The sequence below is a fragment of the Gambusia affinis genome, linkage group LG10 (assembly GCF_019740435.1).
Source record: "Gambusia affinis linkage group LG10, SWU_Gaff_1.0, whole genome shotgun sequence".
NCBI classification, from domain to species: domain Eukaryota; kingdom Metazoa; phylum Chordata; class Actinopteri; order Cyprinodontiformes; family Poeciliidae; genus Gambusia; species Gambusia affinis.
In genome coordinates, this window is record NC_057877.1 from 8,200,771 (window position 1) to 8,228,237 (window position 27,467).

At 45.2% G+C, this 27,467-nt stretch overlaps 1 protein-coding gene across 2 annotated transcripts; it reads right to left on the minus strand.

Moving 5' to 3' along the window:
* Positions 1 to 1,291: 1,291 nt before the first annotated feature.
* prrc2c (proline-rich coiled-coil 2C) lies at positions 1,292 to 26,913 on the minus strand. 2 transcript variants are annotated; one of them, XM_044129683.1, is made up of 34 exons: positions 26,530 to 26,913; positions 22,522 to 22,691; positions 21,619 to 21,793; positions 21,375 to 21,484; positions 20,427 to 20,552; positions 18,879 to 19,177; positions 18,697 to 18,776; positions 18,426 to 18,562; positions 18,234 to 18,321; positions 16,595 to 16,760; positions 15,893 to 16,502; positions 15,649 to 15,821; positions 14,759 to 15,008; positions 14,308 to 14,518; positions 11,753 to 14,212; positions 11,081 to 11,244; positions 10,833 to 10,987; positions 9,785 to 10,190; positions 8,716 to 8,801; positions 8,444 to 8,638; positions 8,102 to 8,359; positions 7,318 to 7,410; positions 7,119 to 7,220; positions 6,863 to 7,034; positions 5,890 to 6,114; positions 5,690 to 5,811; positions 4,886 to 5,040; positions 4,565 to 4,796; positions 4,375 to 4,485; positions 4,097 to 4,291; positions 3,469 to 3,569; positions 2,916 to 3,042; positions 2,076 to 2,318; positions 1,292 to 1,990 (listed from the first exon to the last, which is right to left on the minus strand). In XM_044129683.1, exons 2-34 carry the CDS (start codon positions 22,634 to 22,636, stop codon positions 1,736 to 1,738), a joined length of 8,397 nt encoding a protein of 2,798 aa, XP_043985618.1. In that variant the 5' UTR covers positions 22,637 to 22,691; positions 26,530 to 26,913; the 3' UTR covers positions 1,292 to 1,735. The 2 variants fall into 2 exon arrangements, with proteins under 2 accessions (XP_043985618.1, XP_043985617.1); XM_044129682.1 differs by having other exon boundaries at positions 18,426 to 18,571.
* Between the last annotated feature and the right edge of the window lie 554 nt (positions 26,914 to 27,467).

A 27,467-nucleotide genomic window follows, 5' to 3' on the forward strand; every position in this document is an offset into this window, starting at 1 on the left:
ACTACACGACACGCTTATGGATGTCACATAAAGGCTCTCTACTGACACCTTGTGGTCAAATGTGGCACAACTAAAAGAGAACATAACACAAAATCTCAACAGTATATTATTTTTATTAGTTTCTGTAACCAAACCAAGAGAATGTAAATAAGACCGTACATATCTTAATACAGTGATGAAACCCCTGTACAACAACAAAAAGAAAAGAAAAAAAACGTCATTACCTTCCCTCCCTCTTTTATTCTCCAAATAAAGGAGTCTCCCCCAGCTAGGGTATATGTGAAGGAAGTCCCCTCTCCATCTCGGGGCGCATACTACTATACATTTCTGAAGGACCGTCTCGTATCTGCAAGCGCCCCGGATGAGAGCGTTGCTGCGGGTAGGACAGCCGGCGGGACCGAGGCAGAGAAAGGAAAACAGCGCTGATTGCTCTCATCAGTAGAGACAAAACGAAACAGCAAGTGTCCTTCTGCACAACCGCTTTAGTACTTGTGGCTTTGCATTTCATCTGTTCTCCTTGTTCTTCATCCTGTTCCTTCTCCTTATGAAGGTCAACATGCATGCTCAAAAAAAGAACAAAAATTGGAAAAAATAAAAGTTAACTCTCAGCCTCACTTCCTCTAAACAGCCCTGTCCTGCTAAAACACTAGCTAAGGGCACTGAAATCAGTCATTAGCAGCAGCTCTGGATGCTTTTTTTGTTTGCTTTTTTTTTTGTTTGTTTTTTGTTTACAGTGAGGTGTGTGTATACGAGTATTCGTGTGACCACACTGGGATGGGTGTGAAAGCAGTGCAAGGTTGTGTGTGGACGACCGCTCCGACAACAGAGCAGCTGTAAATAAACCATCCTAGTTACCGACTCCATCCTGCATGCAAACTGCTGCAGCGGGAACGAGCGACCCTGCAGGGCTCTGATGTCACCTCTGCGCCGTTTTAACCTTTGGCTAAAAGAAAACACGCGAGGTTCCGACACCATGCTTTTGCCCCTAACCCCCTTGAACGCATACAGACACACACACACACACACGATCCTCAACACAGGAGCACTTCTCAGGTAAGGAGATGAGAGCAGAAGGCAGGAGCAGAAGGCTCACAAATCAAGAAATCGATCATTACAGTCAATCAAATGCTGCAGATTTTCACATTTGCATTCTGATAAAACAAAAACGAAACAAATCATTATTTCTGATTTCATGTCTTCCTGCGGCATCATGTTCCAACAGTTCAGCACTAAATTCTCTGGATTAGTTATGACAAGTCAAACAAGAAGGTGTGCTTCAATAAATGATATCTTAAGAAAACAAATTTGATTTATTTATTCTTTTGTAAACAAAAACATGTTTCTCCAATAATACGTCTCAAGCTATTAGGTGGGTTGGGGGGGAAAGAAGAACTAAAATTAGCTATAAAAACGGCTAACTCAGCAGCAATTCTCAGATTTCTCTCTAACTCTCAGTCAGATGGTGGATTTCTATGGAACAACTTGAGCAGCAATTTTATCAGCATCTAAGTGTGATGAAAGTCGCCCCACCTGCAGCAAGGCGAGGCAGGGAGAGAGAGAGAAAGAGGAGGAAGAGGATTACACTCGTATATGACAGTGCTTCCTGTTCGTGACGCCAACCGGTTCGTCCTCATCCCCCACACCGTCCTCCAGGGCTGATATGAGGCTGTGATTGCGGAAATGGTGGTGGTGGGGGGGTCGAGTCTCTCTTCCATCTAGATGTTCGGTCGTCTCTTTATTTGCCCTCTTCTGGTTTGATGGCTTGCGGTTTAATGGGGCCAGTTCGGATGGGCTTGGCCGTGGAGACGGGGGGCTTGTCTGCGTCCGGCCGTTCCCCGCCGGCCTGGTGGTTTGAGGCCGCAGGGTCGAGCGGAGCCTTTCCGCCCTGATCGAGCCGAGGCTTGCTGACCGGAGGCGCCTTCAGTTGCTGCTGTTGCTGCTCTGAGAAGAACTTATGAGTGGACTGAAGAACCTCGGCTCGCTGCTTTGCCTTTAGAGGAAACGAATCAACCAATCAGGACAGAATGACAGGAAAAAAAATTCAAAAATCAAAAAAATCACCAGCAGCGCCTCACCTTCAGGTCCTGCTCGGCCTTCAGAGCCGCCTGTGTGCCTCTAGGTGGAAGGGAAGAACCGGGGGGCCCTCGAGGAGGGTGCTGACTGTGCTGCGGGTGCTGAGGCCGCGGGTGGGGCATGAGGCCCCCGCTGACGTTGGGGGGAATGGGGGGACCCATGGGAGAGCGCTGAACGCCTCCACCGAAGGAGTTGGCGTGAGGAGGGCGGACCAGAGGAGACACGATGCTGGGCTGAGACAGAATCTAAAGGAGGAAAGAAAAAAAACACGGAAATATTAATGACTCAGTGGGTGAAGACCACTGCCAGTCAGCTGGCTGAAGGAAGGCGATCAGATATTTCCCTTTTTGGATTTTTTTTTTCTGGTAGCAAAAACTCAAGGAATCCTGGGACTAAAGCTAAACCACAAATTATGTTATGAATGTAAAGGCTCTGCTGGACCAAGCTAACATGAGCAGATTACCTTACTCATGTTAGCTTGTTTTACTTCTTGCTAGGCTACAAAGAGCAGAAAAACTAAGACGGATAATATTCTGCTCAATCAATTTAATTTAGAATCATACAATTATGCAGGTGTTTATTTTAGATTTCTGTTTTGCCAATACCAGACTGCAATCCACCTCTTACGGTAAAAAGTCAATTTAATGGTTATTAACTGTCTGTAATACACACCAAATGTATCACAAGATGCTAAAGCTCTCACCAATAAGGCGGGCGAATATACCAGTCAGAAAAAAGTGGGTCAATCATAACCCATGAGTATTTTTTCCATTTCTTATTTTTCAGCCAGCCCATGCTTAAAAACGCACAGATATGCAAATCCATATTATTTAATGTGTTACCTGTGGGTTGAACTGGCCAGGGAAATGCTGAGTCATTCTCATGCCTGCAGAGCTGGGCGGGAACTGCTTCTGGTACAGCATGCTGTTCATCTTACTGGACTGGCTACTGGGAGAAGTGGAGCTGGCCCTGCAGCGCGCAGACAGGAAACCATTACAGTGACACAAAGAGCAAAACAAAGGCAGAGGAAAGGCTTCCAGTGGCTAAAGACAATCAAGTAAGGTTTGGTGTGAGGGCTCTGTTGCTCAGGAACTAATTTTATTTTTATTCTCTTTACATGTAAAAGACACATTACAATTCAAACAAACAAACAAAAAAAAAAAACACTGCCTCCAATCTTTAAAACAAACCATCTGAAATGATAAACAAGAAACTGCATCATGTTGGCGTTTTTGGCAGATTATACTGTCACATAAACACACAATTCAGATTAAAAATGAGCCCCAAGGGACCACGGCTGTCATAAAGGACGTTTATTTTGAAAAGTAATTCATAAAAACAAGAGTCCAAGGGAGGGGTGATCCTGCAAATCCACAGGAAAATGAAGACGATTACCTGTAAGGACTGGAGGTGGGTGTGGTGCTCCGGCCACTGACCGGAGGAGTTCCAGGCTTCACGTCCATCCCGCTGCCAAACAGTTTGAGATCCATGTCCATCTGCAGAAAGAAAAAACAGAAACTCATTAACCTGATGCCCACCGACTCAAATTTAAGATATGTTTTAAGACCATTATGAATTAAATGTAAGACCAGTATATCACAGGTGTACAAAAAAAAAAAAAAAAAAAAAAACGTAGAAAAGAAAAATTGCATTAAATAAATCTTTTGGGTTGGTAACAAAAGTGAGTCAACGACTAAGACAGACATCGTCCAGCCAACTGACGATAATTTTGAACTTAGAGATGTGTATATATATATATCAAGCTAGCTGCTAAGGATGTCTCAGCAGCTGGTTAGCAGTAGCTGCAATTGCATTGAGTCACAGAACGCACTGAAGAGATCTACCACAGTAAAGTCCTGCAAGAAAATAAAAAACATAGAATACGAGATTACATAGTTCTGCTATCCCTACGTTTAAGACCAGTGATTAATGTATTTAAAGCTAATTTATTGTTTTCCAGGACTTTAAGACCGTTTAAAGGTGTGCAGTCACTGCAGGGTGAGACCCATATGAAGGAGAGCACCTTGCTGGTCGGAGGCTGCATCATGTTATGGTTGGGACCCATGATGCCTCGGTAGGGCTGAGAAATGGGGGGCTGCCGGTTGATGTTGGGAGGCTGGGGTTGAGGAGGAGTGGGGGGCAGAGCCAGCAGTGGCTGACCTCCCCCCGACCCAAAGTTAGGCAGAGACAACTGGGAGCCCGGCAGAGGGACGGTCACCTGCAGGCAGAGAGAAATTAACGACCTGAAAAGAAACGTGGCAGCTTAATTGACACAAACGGATCCGTTTCTGGCTGCATTACCTGCTGCATTGCAGAGCTGGGAGACTGAGTGTTGCTATAGTAGCTACTCTGACCGTGCTGCTGCACCTGCCCCGAGTACATGTTCGAATGTTGATTCATGCCCTGTCGAGCCTGAGCAGAAAGCAGCGCTTTAGGTTGGAGGAACATGACGACGCGCAGCAGCTTTGCGACGCAGCGAGGCGAGGTTTACCTGCAGCAGGTGCGTGTCGATGAGCTGGGAGCCTCCCATCCCTGAGGCCTGGTTGAGCTGCGGCTCAAACAGAATGGGAATGTGCTGGGCGGAGGAGTGCTGCTGGTAGGCTAGACTGGACTGAGGCTTGCCCAGTTCGGGAGCTTGCACTCCGGGGTAGCTGTGCAGGGACGGGCCGGAGACCATCATAGACGGCTGCGACAGGTTGCCCTGCATGAACGCCTGCTGCGACCTGGGAGAGGACGGAGCGGAGGGATCAGACGACAGAAACCATCAAGTCCGGAGCGTCGGAGCCTGAACTCGAGAGGAAGGGGCTTTTACCTGTAGGGCTGAAGCGAAGAGCTGAACAGGTCCTGCGGCTGGGAAACCGGAGGACCGGTGCCGAGTCCGAGCTGAGCCTGGTGGGTGTGTTGGTGCTGAGGCTGGCCTTGCAGGGGAGCGTAGATGGGAATGGGAATCTGCTGCACCGCTGTTGGCTACAAAAGCAAGGCGAAACGTTCACCATGTTTACATCGGTTATTTTAGTCTATCAATTATTCTCGATTAAAAAAAAAAAAAAAAAAAAGAAAGGGGGGGAAACATTCAGCAGATTTTTTTTGTTTAACCACAATAGAAATACAATAAAAGATCCAAATAAATAATTCAATTCCTTTTTTAAATAAGAAAACAAATATTTTAGTGTCTGAAATGCAATACTACAGTGTCAGCTTAATGATCTGTAGCAAAGGATGCATCTGCAGCTAAAACAATAATTCCAACATGTGAAAAGCTCGACTCTTTCTGCTTGATTTACCAATATAATCTAACCTGTTTGTTTCACCACTTGAGAAAAAAAAAATTCTTATTTTTTGATTAACCAATTAATAAATTGGATTGCACAAGGTGCTTAACATGAGACAGAATTTGAACCAGGTGAAGCTACGTCTACGGCCCTCGAGTTCTGAGTAGAACACATTTACAGACGAGGTAGATGTTTTATTTTAAATGGAAAATGCACACATTTGTTGGCCAGTTTTGTCTGTATACTCCAGTTAATCGGTTATTAAATTAGTCGATTATTTTAACAACTGATTCAGCACACTTAATCGTTTCAGCGTTGCAACTGTGAAAGCGATAAAGTCCCACCTGCGAGAGGCCGGGCTGAAAGCCCTGCTGCTGAGCCAGCGAAGGCGCCGCCAGGCGGGGGTGCGGGTTGCTGAAGAGGTGGCTGGTGTCCATGTAGAAGGCTGGAATCTGAGCTGCAGAGCCTGAACAAGCAATCACCTGGTCACTAGAAGCTCCTGATATGCAGCAAACTGCATTCGAGCAGCTGCAGTTTCTCTCACCTGCTGCAGCCTGGGAGACGTACACCTGCGGCGTCTGCTGCTGCTGAGGCAGGAGGGGGGGCACGCAGCCGAGCTGGGAGAAGCTGCTGCTACTGCTGCAGCTGGTGGAGGAGGACAGGCTCCCGCCCTGCAGCTGCTGCGGCTTCACCTTGCAGATGTTGGGGGGGTCGGAGGCTGAGGTGGTCTTCGTGCTGAGAGATGACGTGGTGTAGGTACCAGAAGCTGCTGCTTGGAAAAGAAAAGAGGCATACATTAATCACCTTTTTTTTTTTTTTTTTTTGTGCACATCCTCAGAATGAAAGCTCAGCCCGTTCTTTTACAAATCAGTTCAAGCTCGGTCGGTGTAGATGGAGAACGTCTGCAGCCCGCAGCTCCGGAAACACAAGTGGCTCTTTTGATCTCACCAAAACGGCTTTTAATAACTGGATAAAAACTTAATGTTTTTAAATACATATACGATAACGCAGATTTTTACTAATTTTTCCTGCAATATCTGCATTGAATTATCACAAAGAATGAAACTAAAAGTACCAACAGTATGTTTAAGGATGTGTTTTCCTTGTCATTAAGTTGGAATCTATGATTTTTAAAAAATATATCCTCCTATTTTATGTTTGTTTTAAATCCTAAAAATAGAAATAAAACCCATTTCTTTTTTTAAACATGACAAGAATTTTATTAAAGCGAAAATTTGCGGCTCTCAAAGTATTTGGCAGTCCGGAGAACAAAATTGATGTTTAGGTTTTAAAGATTACAGACCCTGTGGGCTTAGACTCATTTTCAAGTAATTAAATAGATTTAGGGATCTAGGACTTTGACTAGGTTATTCTAACAAGTGTACATGCTTTCTTCTAAACCACTCCAGTATAGTTCTAGCTGCATGTTTAGGGTGGTTACCCAGCCCTGTGTTTAGCTCTGACGAGGTTCTCCATCTGAATCCATGAACCAGGCTCTAAAGTGAGGGACTCGTTACCCGACAGTGAGGTGCTGGGGGTAACAGAAGCCACAGGGATCTGGGGCATGGAGGCTGAGGAGAAAGACGAGTACGAGGAAGCGCAGGAAGTGATGGGCGAGGAAGAGGAGGTGACTGGGGAGCTTTTCTCCAAACTCGGGGAGTTTTCCCAAGCTTTCCGAGCCGACTCCATCTGAGGAGGGACAGCAAAACGGGTGCGTGAGATTTCAATGGAGAGCAAATCGTTTCCTGGTTGAGGCCAAAACGATTCCCTTACCTTTAGTGTTAGGTCAACAGTAGCAGGAGAAACTGTGCTGAGGCTGGAGCTCTGTTGGAGGGTCTCTCTGCGTGGAAGGGGCAGTGAGTGGGGGAGAGCCACCTGGGAAACAAATCGCAGTTAACACAAAACCTGAAACATTTATACTTTTTTAAAATTTTTGTAGAAAATGTGTGCTGGCAAAAGGATTTGTACCCACATTAGCCACTAAGCTCTCCTCCATTTTGTTGCCTCCTGTGGGAACGCTGTCAGCCAGAGAAGAAGAGGGGGCGGTGTAGTCTGTGACAGACTCCTGGGAGAACAAAAACTGAATCAAGATTCAACAACTTAAGGGCGTTTTCACACCTGACGGTCTGGTGGACTTGGTTTGACTGTGGACCAAAGTTGCTGGTGCGGTTCGCTTTCATACTGCACTGTGTGAAACCACCCAAACAAATGGAAAGACCTGTTCCCCTCCCCTCGCCTGTGTTGCACCAACAACTACTGAAGGAAATCACAAAAACCTCTGAAGACATTAGAACAACTTTCTTCTTCGCCAAATGTAAACAAACATGAAGCAGCATCAGATTTTAAGCTTTTGTAGGATTTCTCCTTTGTCTTTGGTAAAAGATCACAAGTCATTTCTCCCAGTAGCACCAGGCGTGTGCTGGTTGTTTTTGTTGTATTTACCCAGAGTACAACCAACTGCGCTATAGTTCTCTTCCTGCTTCTGGAGTAGTCTCCAGTCCGCTTGTATCCACATATGCATTCAAACCGCACCAGTTCACTCAACTGAACTGAGGCCGAGACAGTTTGCTTTTTTTTTTTTAATCCGCATCATGGTTGGCTTTCACATTCACATCTCCCCAATCGTACCATTTTTGTACGATTGGGGAGAACTAGAGAACAAAAGAACTAGAGTTTGATTAAAGCGAACTATCAAGGCTGGTGTGGATGCACCCTAAATGTATTTATGATTTTAGGTGAACAGAGGAACAACATACCTTAGAGTTGCTAGTGTACTCTGCTGAGGGGACCGTGATCATACCCTCAATGTCCCCTCCCAGTTCTGGCACTGTGGTGTCACTGGTGGGAGGACTGGAGTCTGTGGCTCTGCTGACCCCTCCTCCAGTCACTCCTCCTTCCATCCCTTCGGCCTCGGCTCCACGTGCGTCTTTGGCCTTGCGGTTCTTCAGAGAGCGCTCTTTACCGATTGGACCCGGCTTGTACTCCTTGGGTTCTACTGGCTCCATCTCGGGCAGCTTAACCAAGACAGGTCAGATGTTAAGAGAGGGGACAGATAACCGATATGAATCCACATTATTCACCTGGAAAGAGAGGGCTACCTTTTGGGTTTTGATTGGACCGGTTCGAGGTTGTTTTTGTCTTTGTTCTTTGGGAGCAGGTAGTTTGCTTTCGGAGACCGTCTCCAACAGCGCCGGCCCTCCGTCACTGTCGGTGCTTCCTGCAGACGACGGGGCGCCAAACTGAATACTGTCTATGCCCAACTCCACGCTGCAGTCAGTGCCAGGCTTCCCGCCCTGCAGGGAGACATGCTAATGAAGAATATCAGGTGGAAGAACCAGTCAGAACAAACCAGCTTATTTATTCAACCTACCTCAGACGACACAGTGCCTGTAAAGGAGGTTAGAGGTTTGTTCCAAGCGCTCACAGAGGGTGGCTGTGGGGGGCTGATGGGACCGACTGGAATAAACAAAGCAACATTTCACACATACTGTGTTGATAAATCCTATTGTCAGCAGGAAAGTAAAACCTTTTTACAGTTAAGAGATGCAAACAATTAATCAAGTTCCGATTAATTGTCAATTAATAGTTCGTTAGATTAAAATCAGCTCCAATCGATTAATCACATCTGCTTAGATATTTTAGTGTTGCAGTTCCATCCAGCAGAGGGCGCTGCTGGTCATCCTTAAGAATGGCCAGCTGATACAGAATTAAAGATGGCGGAGCCATACAAGAACGGGAAAAAGAAACGGTCCAAGCAGAGTCCGCTGTGGGATGCAACATGAACTTTATGCGGTTTTGTTTTGCAAGATTAACATCTGACAAGTTTTTAAAGTTTCACCTTCACAGCGCTCATCGAGCTGAGATGCATAACGGATCAGCGTCAACTTTTCATTCATAAACTACTGATGTGCTACGAACGCGAGGATGTGATGAAAGAAAAGCACAGGGCAAAAATATTGTAACATGACAGGGGAAAAAAGATGATGCCAATAAGATTTTGAGAGAAATTGTGAGTTAATGCATTTCATTGAGTTTCTTGTTAAATTTCTTCACAGACGATACATCTGTATGAAGATCTCTCTGTTCATAGGGAATTAAGTATAGCAAATATTTTATTCTTTTCATTTTTCTATTGAGCAACCCAAGATGCTCCTGTTTTTTATGTTTTAAAATTATGTCTAAGCTAATTTTGAGAAAAATCACAATTTTCTGTTTATCCAGTCAGTATTTAACACAGCTGACATAAAATGTTAAAATTGTAAGATTTTTTTCTTTTAAATGTTAGCATGTTATGGAAATAGGGTCAGCCCTCTCGATGCAAGTGAAAACTCAGGTTTTTAAGAAAATGGCCGCTTATCAATTAATAGCGAGTTGATCAATAAGATAAATCAACATCAGATAAACTCGCTAATCGATAACTTTCACCCCCCAATACTTACGTTTCTTGACATCAGTAAGGACAGTGGAGCCTGCCGCCTTGTTCTCCCACAGTTCTGTACCGAGTGCGCTGTGCGACTGTGCAGGCGCAGGGGGGAGGCTCTTTGAGGCGAACTCCACAGTCGCCGTGGAGATGGAGGGCAGAGGAGCTGGCGGTCCGTCCAGAGTTTGAGGAGAAGCAGCAGGTTGTGAGGGAGCGTGGTGGGGATGCTGTGCAGCAGAAGCAGCCGGCTGCTGCTGGGCAGAGGCCGCCGAGGCTGCAGGAGGCTGAGGTTGCGCCGCTTGTTGCTGTGACGGCTGCTGAGGATGATGCTGCTGCTGCTGCTGCTGGGTCGACTGCTTTTTGGCAAATCTTGGTGGCAGCTTTCCTCCGCTTCCTCTGCTCTTCTCGCCTTTCTTACCCCAGTTCTGAAGGAGAAGCAACAACTTTACTTTCAGGCTTGATGACAATATCAAAATTTCTACGTCTATTTTCCTGGAATGACATTTCTAAAAGATTTTTACTACTTTTTTTTTGCAGCATTCTGAAATACTTACTTAGCTGGGTTTTAGTCAGCTATACAATACTTGCACAGCTGGATTTGGATTAAGCTACTTGCAGTGTTTTAGAGGATCTGAGCCTAAGTTCAGCTGTGATGTATTTTAATATTCATAACACTCACATTTCTCAAATCCTTACTGCATTACCGTACACCAAATATTGATTCTTTAAAGAACCGTTTGTAATCTTTGATTCTTACTTAGCAAAAAATGCTTGTAAAATTGGTCCAATGGAAATAGCCAAAAAATACAAACTACAGATCATGTTTAAAGCCCAAAGTTAAACTTGAAATCAGTGACAGGTCCATGTTTGAATTTTGCATGGATTATTTCTTTCTGTGGGATTTTTGTCAGGAAGCCCCAGCAGAAATAAACTAAGAAAAGGTGATGAAAAGTAAAAACTAATCCTTTAAGAAAAGTCTAAATTCTGGAAGCTTCGATTAAAGTTATGAAATCAAATTTAAATCCATCTTAGAAGGTGACATTTCTTAATATTTCAGGAATACTTACTTGAGATGTCTGCTCCTCCTTTTTGCGTTTCTCTTCGTCCTGCAACCGTTTCTGCTGCTTGCGGGAAACGACCTCGGTGAAACCATCGTCGTTGGCACTGGACTGTGGATCCTCTGTGGTGGTCACCTCAGGATGGTCATCAATAATCACAACACCTACAATAAAAAGAAACATGCATTTTTAGCCCTGGTGTGTCCATCAAACCAAAGCATGCTTATTTACTGGTAAACAAAACATTATTTACTGACTTGCATAATTGTTGAGGTCGAACTGGGAAAGCGCGTTCTCCTTTGGTTTCTTGGCGGTCTGTTTGGCCTCATCCTTGCGTCGTGCAGGCTGCTCTTTGGCAGGCCGCTGAGAGGTTCCTCCAGATGTTGGGGCTGATGCTTCGGAGTTCTGCTGGGCTGGAGGGCTGTTATTAAGATTTAAAAAAAAAAAAAGCTTCAGAATAGGACAAACTTGTAAATGTTTTGGACAGTAGTAAATTTAGATGGGAAGAAGGCACCATGTATTAGGACTGCTCTCATCTAATTTCTAACGTACAATGTGCAAAAAAGTAAATAAGTTGTCAATAAATATGATTCACTGAGTTTTAAGTCAACAGGTTTAATGTAAAAGGTGCCAAAACTTGCATTATTATTGGATAATTAGATATTATATAAAGTCTGGAAATGCAAATATATCTCTAATCTATTTTCTTTGGAAAATACTCCAATCAAATCCTCTCTCTCACAGATGTTTGGGTTTGGTCTGTAGTAGTCAGCATTGATCTCAATTATGTAGCCAAATTTCACAAAGGTTTATTGTTTGCAGATCTCTGACTGTGGCAGACTGTTTCATCGAGTCAATTTCTTTGTGCAAATGCTAATGGGAGAACACAAAGAGTGACAGCAGACAGAGGCCCCTTGTTTGGGACTCACCCTTTGCGGCCAGCCTTGCCGCCGCCTCTCCTCTCCCCCTTGCCTCCTGCGTAACTCCGGCCTGGTTTGGCGCCGCTGTTGCCTCTGCGGTTCTGCCTCTCCGTGGGCCTCTGACTTGAGAAGCTCCTCTTGGCAGCCTGGGACCCCTCTCGCTTCGGAGTCACACCTCCATCCGGCGGACTCTTATTGGGCGTCAATGTGCCCTGAGAGAGAGTGGGTGCGGGGGCAGAGGCGGTGGTTGCCTCGTTGGCAGCCTCCAGCGCTCCTTTCCTCTCTTCCCGTTCTCTCCTTTCGTTGAAGTCGCTGCTCTCGGAAGCGGTCTCCCACTCCTCATTGGCTTGATCTGAGGAGTTCTGGTTGGATAGGTCGGGGGACTTGCTGCCCACTGCGGTGATGGTGGGGCTGCTGGCCTCAGGCCGGGAGGCTTCGGCAGGAGACTTTTGGTCATGTGCAGATGTGGTGGCTGCCACCTCTGCAGGCACAGTAAGAGGAGTCCCTGGAGCTCTGGACATCGTTGGAGAGAGCGACGCCGGAGCGGGAGCAGAACTTTGGGTGGTTGAAGAGGGCACAGACGCCAACGTCGCAGAAGGACTTGTAGCAGGATCGCCGGTACCCAACACACCGGCCTCCCGCTCTTTCAAGCGCCTGAAGCGAGGAGGTTTGTCCTGCCTCGGGGGTCGGGCTGGTCGAGATCGACGAGGCCGTTCTCTGCTGCCCTGAGGAGCCACCTCTCCAAATTTCTTTCCCTCCAACTTCGGGGGTCGACGGTCAGTAGGAGGATTGTTGTATCTTGTTGTGGACTCTGCGTCCTCCAGCCTGAACGTCTCCATCGGTTTGGAAGGCCACTGAGAGGAAGAGTCTCTGGGTCCTGGCCTTCTGAGGGGGGCTGAGCGAGGACCTCCACGCTCTCTTGTGCCACCTCGTCTGCTATATAACCCTCCTCTTCCTCGCCGCGAAGGCTCCCCCTTGGGAAGAAACCCCGGTTTGGGCCGGCTGTCGTCATCCCCTCTCATCCCACCCTTTTCACCAATGTGAGGCGGCTCAAAGCTCAGCTTGTGGGGTCCTGAACGCCCGTCACCAGGGAGATCCCTTCTTAGCGGACGGCTAGGTTTAGTGCTTGGCTCCCGGTCGGAGGGTCCGGTGTCGCTGGCTGACTCCCTCCCGCCTTCACTTTCAGAGTCTGTGTCTGAACCGCGCCGCCGCCTACGTTTCGGAATGACTTCAAAGTCCGAGCTCTCGCTACGCGTTTCGCTTTCCTCCCTGTTGCGAAAGGCAGTGGCGCCTCCAGCGGAGGGCAAATCAGAGCGCAAGCGCGGCTCTCGGTAGGGGTACTCCGGCCGGCTACGACCACGACTCCCTCTGCTGCGTCCGCTGTAAGTTCCTCTGTAGCTCCGTCCTCTGGAGTAGTACTCCCCTCGCCCGCGTCCTTTGAAACTGGAGTCAATGGGCCATTCTCTCTCCTTGTCGGCCTCCTTGTCCCGTTCCCGGTTTCTGTCCCGTTCCCTTTCCCTCTCCCTCTCCTCTCTTCTGTAGGCACGCGCAGGAAGAAGAGACTCTTTCCGACTGGGTAGTTTTGGTTCTGGTTGCTTGTCGTTACTGGGGAGTTTGTCTGCTTTCTCCTCCTGGGAGGAAGACGTAGGAACCCCCGAGGAAGGCTGCGAGTCTCTGGCCCTATGGTGGGACGCCGGGGCTTCGTCTGCCTCGGCGGGTTCCCTCTTCCCATCGCCCTGAGCTCGAGAGCTTTCAGACACCACTGCAGCTGCTGACGGAGCTTTGGCCGACTGATCCTTTTTGGACCGCTCGCTTTTATCCCCTCTGTCTCCTCTCTCGTGACGCTTCTCCCGTTCCTCTCGTTGTTCCCGCTCTTCTTTCATGTCCCTCAGGACGGGCTTTTTAATGGGGCCCGACCTGCGAACGGGTCTCTCTCCTCCCGATCCGTCTCTGCGACCAGAGCCGGATCTCCCGCCCCAACGCAGCTCAGCTTTCTGCTTGCTGGGAGCTGGCAGAGGGAGCTTCTCCAGTTTGTGTAATGCATCTGCTGGAGGAGTCGCCCTGTTGCTTGTAAGGGCAGCCTGGGAGTAGAGCTCGCTCTGGGGCTTATCAGAGGCCTTGTCCCCTGCGTCCTGGAGCTCGAGTGATTTTGTTGCTAGGGGTAACCCGTCAAACCTGGGCTCATCCAGCTTATTGGAGTGGCTGGAACCCTGAGAGACACTTCTCTGGAGCATGGCGTGACCAAGGGCCTCCACCTCCTCCCCACTAGGCAGGCCTCGCTCATCAGCGTCAAAGGCCGAGCTTACAGGCGCCCTTTCTAGAGGCCCCGGCACATCCTCTGGGCCCTGAGTAAACGCAGACAGGGAATCCGAGTCCCGAAAGAAATTATTTTTTAGAGAGTCCACCGCACCGTGATCCTGAGCGTAAATAGCTGGCAGAGCCCTGTCCAGATCCAAACCAGAGTCCATCCTGAAGAGAAGAAGAGAATCTGTTTCCCCAAGTTTCACCACAGTTACAATAAACTAACAGTTTATTGAGGTTTAGTGCAAAACGTTTTGCCATACCGTTGCTCCTTGTCATCTTCACGTCCTTTTGGAGGAGTTACAGATGGCAACGGTTCTGACTGAGGGTACGGGTCCGATCCCCAGACCATCCGTGAGTCAGAGGGGAAGCCGTGGTCTCGAACCGGTCGGGACAGGTGGTCGAATGAATCGGAGCTGGAACTGGAGTTGTCACCTGGTTCTCTGCGGACAATCTGCTTCTGAGGCATTCGCCCTGAAAACGTTGGGAGCAAGAGCAAATCTGCTCAGCTGATCTGACAACCATCATCAACACTAAGTAAAGGCAGACTGCCTTTTTCTTCGCTCGATGTCAGAGTTGTGCATACACCTTTAAGTCAGGATTACCAAAATTTTGTGAATTTCCTGAACATCTCATTATTGTGGCATTTTGCTATGTAAAAAAAACAACAACTTTTCAACCATTTTCCCCAAACTTATTTCTATTTACGCTCACCAGGGTGAATGTTTGCAGGGATGTCCATAGGGGGGCGTCCCGACATCATGCGGGGGTCCATGTAGGGCTGCATCATGAGCCAGCGGGGGTCGAACCCCATGGAGGGCAAGTGCTGGTGGTGGGGGCCCATAGGTTGATACATGGAGCGGTGCTGCTGCTGGGCAGCTGCAACGCTGCTGCCACCCGACGGAGACACAGTACCTCCACTTTGCTGCTGCTGCTGTTGCCATTGCTGCTGCTTCATCTGCTCCTGGGGTGACAACGATTTAACATTTTAACAACACATCGCTCCACTTTCATCAGTGACAGACAAGCATGAATTTTCGTAAAGAAAATGAGGCTTTCCTTGTAATAATTAGATCACCATAAACAACACAATGCAGGAATCCACTGAATAATGCCGAGTTGGTAAATATGTTAACATACGAATGTGATCTAACAAATCTGACGACTCCTCAATAATTTTAGAAATGTATGAATAAGAGGCCAAGCTTTGGCTGTTTTTTTTCCCCACTTCTGATACCAATGCAGGTATTTGAAATTTAGTATCTGCTGGTAAAGAAAAACAGCTAAATTAACTTGAAACATTGACAAATAATATATATTTAAAGTGATCAGAGGTTATCTTATATTCTAGTATTTAATAAGAAACAGGAATCAGTTACGATTGTTATCTGAGGATGAAAGCTTAAACAAAATCTAATAAATCCAGAATGACATTGCTTAACACAACCCTCCTGAATTATTATTAAAGAAGTGAATCATGAAAGTTTTTGTGACCATAAATTTAAAACAGTTTCTCCACATATTGAGCCATCAGCAAATAAAAATATCATAACTGCATCTTCAAGCCTTGAAGAGATCAGTGCGCCTGACTGAGACAGTTTTACCTGTTGTCTGAGGAAACGCGGAGGCAGAGACTTTTGAAACTGTTTCGAGTAGCCAGAGATGACAGAGGGACGCATAGCAGCAGCTGCCTCTCCTTCCAGCTGTGGAGGAGCGATGGAGACTTCGTCTCCTCCAGCAGGCTCCATGTGAGACAGGGACAGGTGGGGCTCATCCACTGCAAACACATCACAGCCTAAGACCAGGAAGGAATCCAGATATTAAAACATCTGATAGGACTTGGCCTACCTCTGTTGTCCTCCATGTTGAAATAGTCCCGAATAGGCGCTGCGGCCCGATCGGTCTGGTTTTCCGGCACCAAGGGTCCGACCTCAGCCAGAGAGGTCTCTCCATTGCCTGGAGGGTCCGGGGCTACAGCTACAGGTCTCTGGATGGGGGGACTGGCCTGACGGACCAGCTCAGGCTCTTCCTCAGCGTTTGTTTCCACTTGTTCCATTCGCTCCCTCTCAGCTTGAACAACTGGGAGCTCTGGCTGTGGGACTGGGACCGCTGGCACAGGGCTGGACGCAGGGGCAGATGCAGACAGGACTTCCTCCCCAGCAGCTCCCGCTTCTTCATTAGTGGTCTGATCGCCAACGGCCGCTTTGCCCTCGTTGGCCTGTCTGTGTTTTTCATTTAAACGCTTTAGTTTCTCAGCGCAAGCAGCGAGCCTCTGTTCCTCCATGCGCCGCTCCTCTTCTTCTCTCCTCCGTCTTGCTCGCTCTACCGCCTCAGAGACTTCGGACTGCTTCTTTCGCTTCTGTCGCCAAGCGTCAGAATCCTCGTCGGCTCCTGGTGCGACGGCGGCCTGTGGCTTGTTCCCCCGTGGAGCGCCGCTGCCGACAGATCGAGCGCCGCTCTACCGGCGAAAACAAACGCACACAGCGTGAGAAACCATTAAGGAGGAGCGAGCACCTCACAGTGGGCTCATGCAATCCAAATCTGCTTTACCTGGTAGTCCTGTGAAGCAGCTGATTTATTGTACTGCCCCACACTGCCAGGTGAGGGCGCTCTGGGATCAACGTTGTCAGCCCAGGAGGTCTTGGCGCCCCCACGGTCTTCAGGTCCCTCCTTCCAGCCTTCTTGATTGTCCGATGTCCGAGCTCTCATCCACTCCCTGAGAATATTATTAAAGCAGCGGTCAAGTAGACAGAATCAACAGTCTTCTCACTAATCTCTGCTCTGAAGTCTCAAATACAACCACACAATTAACTTTCTATTGTGGCCGAAAAGGCTTTGGTAATTATGGAAAATCCTGAGCCACCATTTAGGTTTTTATAGTTTGCAGCAATTTACTGAAATATTCAGATTTCTAGTTTGATGAACAAAGATCGGAGCTGGTAATTGGTCATCTTTATTTTTCTGTATGCCAAATCACAGCGGGGTCATTGCTTTGGGTGACAAAGCCATGACAGTGTGGAAGTTCAAAACATGTTTTGCATGCTCCAGGGACTTTGTGTCACTTTCTAGCACAATCAAGAAATTAAGTGAGCTTCAATTATTATAAAAATGTTGCAGACATTAAACCTAAAATAATTTTGCCTCCTTGAAATGGGGCCTCCGTCTCTTTAAGAAGCTGCTGCTCTTTCCAAGCACATCGCAACAACGTTTCACCCTTAAAGTTGCAACCACTCAGGAGAGTTGGACTCAGCAGTCATTCCTATACTGAGCTCAGCAGACACCCAGTTCCATCAGATGTTTGCTAATTGCTGCTGGCTAGTCTGGAGGAACTGAGTGGGGGAGTCAGAGGAGAGGGGTGCTCTGTGAGGCGGAAGCTCGGCTTGGAGACCGCAGGCCCAGGGAGTAGCTTTGTGGAAATAGGCGCAGCTTGGTGAGAGCAATCGCTTTGAATGGGTGCCACGGGAGATTCAAGGATTCCTCAAACATGCATGAAGGAATGAAAGCAACACTCCCGGTGTGTTTTTGATGAGGGAATAACATTATAACAAAGCTCAACAAAAAGGGCTACTTGCATGATAACCCTCTTTAAATTACATTTTTGTAAAGAGAGGGGCTGTTCTGAAATAACATCTGGACATTTAGGAACATTTTGTTGTATTTTTGTTCAAGTTATTCATGAAGACCTCTAAAGCAAGACTTTCACAGACATTCTTTCATGTCAGATGCTGCTCCTCATCTTCCATATTGAGATGATCCAACACTGACTTCATAGTGCTCAAGTTTAAAACTCGTTGAATCAAAATCTGGCCATGTTCTCTCCAAAAATAAGAGAATCACACATTTACAAACAGATTTGAAAGCCCTCCAGAAAGCTTAGAAAATGGTTGTTTAAGATTACTCTAAAATAATAAATTACCAAAAAGTTGTCTCCAGGATTCAGAAAACAAAAAAAAGCTTTTACTGTAGAGTAGTTTCAGAGAGGGACTTGTAATTCACTGCATTGTTTTTCTCGCAATATAATTTAGCAAAGATTCTCAGGCACATTTCCAGACTGGAGACAGATTCAAGTCTCTAAAAAGCTTTCGGTTCCTTAGAGCACTGTCACCTGCAGCAGAAGCTAAAGAGCCCACACAGGACAAAGCCCAATAAGTGTAAAACAAAAAACTGAAAAGATGACTCAAATCCTCACCAGTTTTCTCCTTTGTCTTTAGCAGCTTGGTTTTCCTCGTCGTCGCTGAAGTTCAGTTTCTCGGTGTAGTCGACCTCCATCTGAGCTCCTTAATGGCACACAAGACACAATCCATTCATACTTGAAATGATCTTTAACCCTTCTAAATGTGGTTAACGAGTTGTAAAAATGAGCCAAGCTGAAGCTACTGACCTGCCCAGCCTTCATCGGCATCGGTGTCCAAATTGTCGAGTTCTTTCAGTTCTGTTGCGCTGATGATTGAGGGTCTGTCGGGGTCTTGGAGCCAGGACTGGGGCGGCGGCTGCTGGGGGCGGGCCGCACGAGGACCCCTGAGGATCCAACGGAGGGTAAAGCAGAAACAAGCTTATATATTTTGGTTGAAGCAGGAGATTAATTGTGCCATCTTAGTGCAACTATTAAATATAATTTAAATGATTCTGAATAGGGGGGGAAAAAAACTCACTTTCCCCCATCTTGTGGCACAGGGTATCTGAAGTTACCCTGTCCCGGGGCAAACGACAGTTGTGGGTAGGCATGGAACATCTACAACAACAACAACAACAACAAACATCGTCGTTCAGGGTAAAAACAAACGAAAAGTTACTGATTCTGCTGCTTTTGACGTCTTTGCCAAACGAGACTTACATAAGGTGGCATCATGCTCCTGAAAGCCGGGTCAAAGTGGGTTGGCACCCCCGCAGGAGGCTGCTGCCCCCCGTTGAGTTTAGGCTGAGAAGCGGCGGTGGGGGGGAACCTCTCTCGGGCGTCCCTTTTCTCCCTTTGAGCGTCACCTGCTGCGTTTCGGCCGGGTTCCTCAGCCTCCGCGGGGGGCGTGGAGGTACCGAGGCTCGTGCTGCCCTCCTCCTGAGGCTTGGCGTCCATCTCAGGGGGGCTGGACGCACTGTTCAGATTCCTGCCTCCGCCTTCACGCCAACTGCCGACGTCTGAAATCACAAGGAGGAGGGAGGTGTTGGACATTTCCCGTTTGTGAGACAGGGCCACATTTAGCCGACTCTGGAGTCAAACATATATAAATGTGTGGTTTAATTGAAAGCGAAAGCAGATTTTCTCAAAGAAGGACCATCAAACTCATTTTCATTTTGGGTCACATCAAGATTACGAATGTCCTCACAGGGCCGGATGTGGCAGAACGCATTGATAAAACTGCGCATTACCAAACTGTTAAAATATTAATAGCAGCCTCTGCATTACACTAGTATTTCTTAAAGTTAAATAATATTGAACATCTTTGCACATTGATGGAATTCAGCGGTACACAGATAAAAAGCACTTTGCTTTGATCGATATTACTTAATCTCTCAAATTTAATCTCGACAGTTACATAGACGTGGCCCAATGGAGCCTAGAGGGCCACATTTAAACTCATGGCGGGCCGAATACGGCCCCCAACCCTCGAGTTTGACACGTGTGATGTAGAAGACTGGTTTAGACGCATTAAGACTGGTTCCCAGTCACTTGAAAACTAAATTTACAGAAGCTCTGTTGTACAGCATTACATATTGTCATTTTCCTAAAATAAAGGTCTTCGTCGTTTTTTGATTTGGCAAATAATAATAATCAACACTTCTGTTTTGCCAAATAAAATCCCTTTAGGCAAGGAATGAGTTGTTTTATGAAGGTGATGCTAGAGAAGTGTCTGAAAGAAAGGAAGGATGGCCAGATTGATGGGTCAAAAACAAAAATAAAAATTTGATAAAAGTTTATGAATGGATAACAGACAATGAACCATTTCATGGAGAAAATGACAGGTGAGTAAAGAATGAAGAAACGGACCACATATCTAAGACAATGGACCAGGGAATAAGGTCTGAAACCTCAAAAACAGCTGACAACTAGAAATAATCTTTACAACTTCAGAGAGACGGTTAAACGTCACATAAGGAATAAAGTAAAACAAAAATGCCAAAGTCATAATAAGACGGCAATACAAATCTCACAAATTACAGTACATGCCAAAGTTTGTTTATATGCAACAGAGGAATGAAAGACTTTTCTTCTGTAAGGTGATTCAAACAAAACTTTAGTGTTTCCATCTGTGCTACAAATACAACATAAGCTGAACTTTGAAGACATTCCCTCTTCAAAGAGGGCTTACTCTTTTTCCCCCCCTTCCTTAAGCTTCCTCTTTAAACCATTTGGTTCAACACAGCCTCATGTTGAGTGTGGCCCTACTTTGTGGTCTGAGGCTTGGGCCTGGTCCATAGGGCTCTTCATCTTGATCGTCGCCTTTCTCCGCTTCACCAGCTGCCTGCAGGCTGGGAAACTCTTGGTGAAACTGGGTGCTTACGCGAGGAGATCCTTCAACGACAACAAAATAAAGCATATTGTTAGAAGGTCTTACAGATATTATGGAGCTGAATGAAAGCTGTAACCAAAGAAAACAACAGTCAGTCATTTGAATTCAGAATAAGCTAAAAGTACTCAAACATTTTGAACCTTTTCACACTGCAATCAGAGAAATAAGTATGTCTTATTAATATGAAGTCAAACAATAGGCACACATAAAAATCTGAAAGGGAAAACTCAATGTCTAAATCTAGAGAATCGCTAGAAGACAATCAGTCATAAACTTAAAAAAAAAAAAAAAAAAAAGGCTTAATGAATGAGTGGTGACTGAAAAGAAATGCAGTTTAATATTTCCCACAAGTCATGTAGTGGAAACCAAGGAAACAGAGAAGTTTGTCCAGTCGCATGATCTAAAAATGCAACTTTTGGGGTTAAATTATTGGGTAACTAAGTAGTGCATATTGCCAAGCCTCCACGGGGAAACATGGTGGTGGCAGTGAAGCTCTTATGCAAAAACTTTGCTAACATTAAACTGGGGCTGAGACGATTCCTCGAGTGATTACCAATGATTTACTTACTTTTTTTTTTATCCGATTACTCGATTAATCGTAAGAATAATCGATAGATTACTCTATTACTAAAATATTTGTTTACAAAAGCCCTACATTAAACCAAAAGTCACATTTGAGGTCATTTGCCAAATTCATTCTTACTAAATGGGGAGAGTTCATATTATGTTTAACTCTTGTTTAACAGTAACAGGTGAAGCTGAAACATAGAAAGTTTGTTTAAAGTAGATATGATATTTTGGGAGCAGATGGGAACAATATTTACCATCAAGCTGTGGCTGCTTGTTGTTTGCCCAGGAGCGGCTCACCCCGGTGGAAAGCTCTTGAGACTGGAGTGGTGCTGGTTTGTTTTGGGGTGGGGGCGTTTCCTGCTGCCTGTTGAAGATAATGGCATTATTAAACAAATTGGTTTTTTTAAATAAAATCACCAACTTTTATTTTTTCCATTATAGCTCCTCTTTACGTCAACGTTTATTTATTTTTTTTAACCAAAGCAAACAGAAGTGTACCTCTCCTCTCCTGCCTCGGTTCTGGACGCCCAGCCGCTGCCGTCTTTGGGGACGATGTTGACGTTGGGGTCGTTTCCCTTGTTCTCCGCCTTCAGGCTGGGCAGGTTAGCTGGGGGGGGCATGCGCCGGCTGACAGCAACTTTGCCCAAACTCTGGAGGCCATGTCTGGCAGCCACTGGTGGGAACATTTCAGACATAAAAAAAAGGATCAATATCAGAAGCTTTCATCCCGTTTTTCAGAAAGCAAACAAAAAGTCGACACAGGTCTGCTTGGAAGCAACTCTGACAATGAAAATCACTGATCAGCCAATTAAAGCTCTTTGACGTTGAATTATACAAAACAGGGCCTTGAGAATCCATTACAAAAAAAAAAAAAAAAAGCTAGTTTCACAATTTCTTCTTTAGCGTTCGACAACATAAACATCAAATATGTTGCGTCAAACAGCTGATCGTAATTTCCTGTATAACACTGGTTAAACTAGTTAAAAGTAGGTATGTTACAAATTCTTCTGGAGGCTAAATTGTCCTAGAAATTATTGTGATAAACAATAAAATTGTGGTTTTGAGACAATATATTCAACTAATATAAAGATAATGGCATAATAATGCAAATTCACCATCTCATAGATTTTGTACAGAAATCTTCACACTGGAACTGGGAGACATTTTAAATAAAACACAACAATCCTAATAAAGAAGAAGGTAAAAAAAAAAAAAAAGACCACAACTCAAATAAAAAAAAAAAAAACCTGATTCTGAAGTCTCTGTAAACAAAAACACCCTTCAAAAAATGTCAGAATGGAAATCATCAAGCTCATTTTAATTTAGGTGATTAATTGCGATAGGCTTAGTTAAAACCAGCATTGGTTCGTTAAAACAAAGCAAATGACGGCAGACTCTTACCAGCAGTTTTCTGGGTCTCCAGAGATTTGCCTTTGTAGGTGTTGAAAAGGCTAAGGGTTGCATACTTTGTTTTGCCATCCTTTGCCTTGGTGCTCTGCCCTGACTTCTCTGACATTTCGCTGGAAACTCATTGAGTCTGGTCCTTTGGCCTCGCCCCCAGAACCAGCCTCCTGCACGAAGAAGAAAAAAAAAAAAACCCATCTCAAATGAAGTGGAAGATTGCTGTTTTTTTTATATATATATATATACAATATTGAGCTTTGTTGCTGATTTTAAACACAGACATTACGAGAGAAGGTGAATTTCACCCATAGTTGCAGTTTTATGTCAACACAGCAGGAAGGAAACAATAATACGATCTTTGAAGGGAATGTTGCGAGGCTCATAGTCCAGAATGTGAATTAAAATGTGGAACGTTAAAGACAAGAGACGCAGCACATTTGGGACTGCAGTGTCTTTCCCAAGCAACACGGAGGTCATTTATTATTAACGGTGGATTGGTGTAACAGAGCTTGTGACCGTTGTAGCGAGTTGAAGTGTGCGTTATGCTGAAAAGACCTGACAGCTCTGATCAGTCGGGGCTAAATGTTTGAACTCGCCCCTTAAATAGGCAGAAGGAACATCCCCCTAAAAAGAAAGATTCACAAAGTAACCGCATTTACAAAGGCCTATTTGGCTATGACCAGGCAGCCGACCTTTAGATGAAGTCTGGGTATCAAATGGTCCAGCAAAATTAGAACCGTATATTGTTTTAGCAGCACTCCAAACTATTGCTGCGTTTCTGTTTTACAGTAAAATTTTATGTTTTTTTGGTGGGATTGATGCGATTTAAAACCGAGGTAATTTTACTCAAGGTTAGACCGCCACGCTGATGCACGCCTCGCTACAGCCAAGGCGACTTCCTGCTTTTGACTTGTCCTCGTCTTTTCTTACGAGAAACTACGGGAAAAAAGGTCAGAAAAAAAAAACCCTGTTTACATCTTTTATATCATATTATAGAACACCTTTTCAAACAAAAGACGACTGATATTTTTCCAGGTAACATCCCGTTAAATAGAAAAGAAGCAGAGCTTTTTTATCCGAGCACCACTTTGTTCACACCTCTGTCTTTACTAACGGGAACAGAAATGTTTGAGGAGGAGGGTTTTTTTTTTTTTTTTTAAGGAATTTGGCTGTAATCGGAATCAGCGAGCGAGAAAAAAGCAAACAGATGTTATTAGTCAGTAAAATGTCAAAAGTATAAAACTAAATTTGCAGTAAATGCAACTGATCTTTTTGTGATCTTTCCAGCAAAACCATTGCTGCTAATATTTCAACCAATGGAGGTATGTGATGCAAAATGGAGAAAAAAAAAAAAAAAAAAAAAGCTAAACTGAAGTTGGAAAAGTGCAAAACAAACCAATAAAGAAACAAACACTTTTTTTTTTTACTTTTACGACAGGATGAGTCAAAATTCTCAATCCCAATTAACCCTAACGCTCTAAAAGCAAGACGGAAAAGTGAACAGTTTGATGTGAAATTTACAGCGAGACAAATCACTCATCTAAGAGACAAAATAAAAGGGCAGACAGATGAAGAACTGCTAATGACAGAGAGGCACGAAGGTGGTAGGATCAAACATTCAGAAAGCAACACCTTTGAAAGGCATGAATCAGGGCAAATCCCTTGAGGAATTCACTAATTTCCTCCCTAATGAAAGGTCAGCACAGGAAGACCGGGACAAAGACGGACCATTAAAGTCTGCAGATCCGTCTCCAAGTGCATTAGGACGGCCGGACTTAGCTTTTTAGCTGCAACCGTGGTTGCCAGAAGTCATCCAGCAACATCTTAATCACGGCCATTTTCTATCGTACAGACGGACAAACTCCATCCAACTCGGCAAATGCAGGAACGACTATGAGGCTTGAGATCATAATGAAAGACCTGCACAAATCAGGCATTCGTTAAGCCACATGCTCTTTAAAACAATTACTCCTTCGCTGATGCAGAACAACCAAACAATCTGAGGATAATGGTTTCCTACACTGCTAATTGAAATCTTGTGTAAAGAAAATGCTCCAATGACCAGATACAGCAAGGATCCAATTAAATTAAATACAAGAAGAAGGCTTAAACATCTTCGCCATCATCCTGATTTTCCAGTCCATGCAGTCGTCAAGAGGGATTTGCAATGGAGATAATGTCAAATTACTGTGGTTCAAATCAGGTTGTCCTCTCAAAGTAACTATAGTTTCATCAGTCTTAAAGGGAAGTGGATATCTTTAAGTTAACAAGTGCAAATATTGTGGTAAATACAAGTGTTAATTAATCTATCTAAAGTGTAGAAAGTGGAACGTAAAGTGAGACTTCACCAGGTCTGATTCTTGTCAGAAGGAACCAAAGTATGACTCCTGAACATTCATTTATTAATATATATATATATATATATATATATATATATATATATATATATATATATATATCAATCCATTTTCTGTTCACCCTTGTCCCTTAGAGGGGTTGGGAGGGTTGCTGGTTCCTATCCCCAGCTAACGTTCCGGGAGAGGCGGGTTCACCCTGGACAGGTCGCCAGTCTGTCGCAGGGCAACACAAAGACACACAAGACAAACAACCATTCACACACACACCTAGGGAGACTTTAGAGAGACCAGTTAACCTGACAGTCATGTTTTTGGACTGTGGGAGGAAGCCAGAGAACCCGGAGAGAACCCACCATGCACAGGGAGAACATGCAAACTCCATGCAGAAAGACCCCGGGCCGGGAATCGAACCCAGGACCTTCTTGCTGCAAGGCAACTCTATATAAACCCTCTTGTTCAACAAGACATCCTTGTTTCCTACACATTTTTCAGAAGTCTCCATACATTTCTGGCTTGCAACGCTTTTATTTTTAGTTTTATGAAGTTACTGCAACGATGGTCAAAGGTTAAATCTGGCACCTGCAAACATCCGAGTGAAAAGGATGAAAGATGATGACGGATGAAAGGATACCATAAAAGATAAATGGATGGTTGGACAAACCAAAGGTTGGACCAGAAAGGAAGTATGAATGGACAGACTGAATAGATGATAGAGGACAGAACATTTGAGAGAAGAATGTAAAAGTGAATAGCCAACAAGTTTAAAGATGGATGCATGAACAGATGCGTGGATTGATGCTTGGATCGCTGGACTGATGGACAAACTGATGGATGAATGGATGGGACAGTTTGATGGCTGAACGTCAGTCAGATGTGCTGAAAGTCTGATAAGTTTTCAGATGGATGAATGAAACTTTAGGAAAAGGTGAGACTTAAAAATCCTCAACCCATTTTGATTTTCCCCATGCTGATCCAGACCTGGGAAACTACTTCCATATTTTTCCACGATCCCTACCAGTCAATCGATAAGCAAAGCTTCAATCAATATCTGAACGACTTCCTGCTCATCAATTAGCGTGTTTGTGAATAAGCAAAACCCATAAAATCATTTCCTAGTTTCACACACACACAAAAAAGCCATTTTGACTTAATTCATAAGTTACTCGCAATTAAACGCGTATCTAACCCAATAAGAACCATAGGTTTCGCTGTTTGAACAAAGTACATTTAGCAGCTTTCTGTAAGTTTTCAGACCCACTGCCACTGATGGGTCAACATCCTTTTCCACGAATCAAACAACGGACAGGGTGGGTGGCTCATACCGGCAGGGGGGTACAGGCCTTCTTCGCCCAGAAATACACTAGAAACGAAGCAAATGCCACCTCTTAAGTCAACAAAAGCCGCACTTAAAAGGTGCTGTAGTGTCCTCGGCAGCTCGACCCGACATGTGTGGTTCTGAACGTGGTCCTGCAACAGAGCAGGCCACAAGCTCGCATCGTTCAGCGTAGTTTCGTTTCCTCACTGGTCGCCATCACATCCACTCACAGCCCGTCCGTATGCTAACCAGCTAGCGCTGTGCGGTGTGTGTGTGTGAGAGAGAGAGAGAGAGCAGAGAAGCCACACACTCCAGCGTTAAACGCAGACCCACCTGCCACCGCCGCTGTGTCCCTTGTCCTCTGCAATGTTTCGCGTCCACCACTCAAAATCCGGTTTCGGCCTGGTCGGAGGTGAACGACTGTCTGTCTGGCCGGCGGATTACAAAAGCTGGCTAGCTCTGTTTAGCTCTGGTCGCTAGCTGCCAACAAGCCGCTGTCCACATGCAAAAAGGAGGGGGGGCGGTTGGTTGCTCTGTGCGTCCTCCGACGCTTCTAGCCCCCCGTCTGTCCTCGTGTGCTCGGCCTTTGATGCGGGAGCCGGCGCGCGGTATTCCCGGTTGTCCCGTGGCTCCGTTATCTCGTGCCAGACCGTTTTACTGGTTGAGTGAGGCCCCGCTCGCGCCGCGGCCTGTCCCCAAAAAAATCAAAGATGGCAGACGCTAGTTGCCAGATTTATCGTCTGCTATCCCCCTTCAGAGCTTCAATAATCTGCATAGGAGCTCAAACATGGCTAGCTAGCTACGTTTGTTGTTTCATCGAGTAAGCTTCCGCTGGGCATTGTTCATTCAAATAAAATAAAGTCATATTCAAACAAATTCATTTATTGTCACTTCATTGTGAAGCAAAAATAGTTTATTGGTAGTAATAGTAATATTTATTTTTTTCAATATGTTTATAATATATTGTATTGGTTTTGAGGTCTGTCCCAACAATCCCTCTCCTATTCCAAGACATTATCCCAAAAGCATGATAAATACCTTTATGATTTTTGATTCAATATCTAGAACACCTAGAAAGAAAACCCCCATCTGGAACTTTATGAAAATGCCTACCGAGAGGTAAACAGAGCTCTGTGTTTGAAGGAAAGTACTGTAATGTCATCAACTTCTTTAAGTGTATGGTTGCTGATTCTCAGATATGTGTGCTGAGGTTCATTAAAATGTATACAAAAAATTTATTATTAAAGGTAATTAATTTAAACATATAAAAA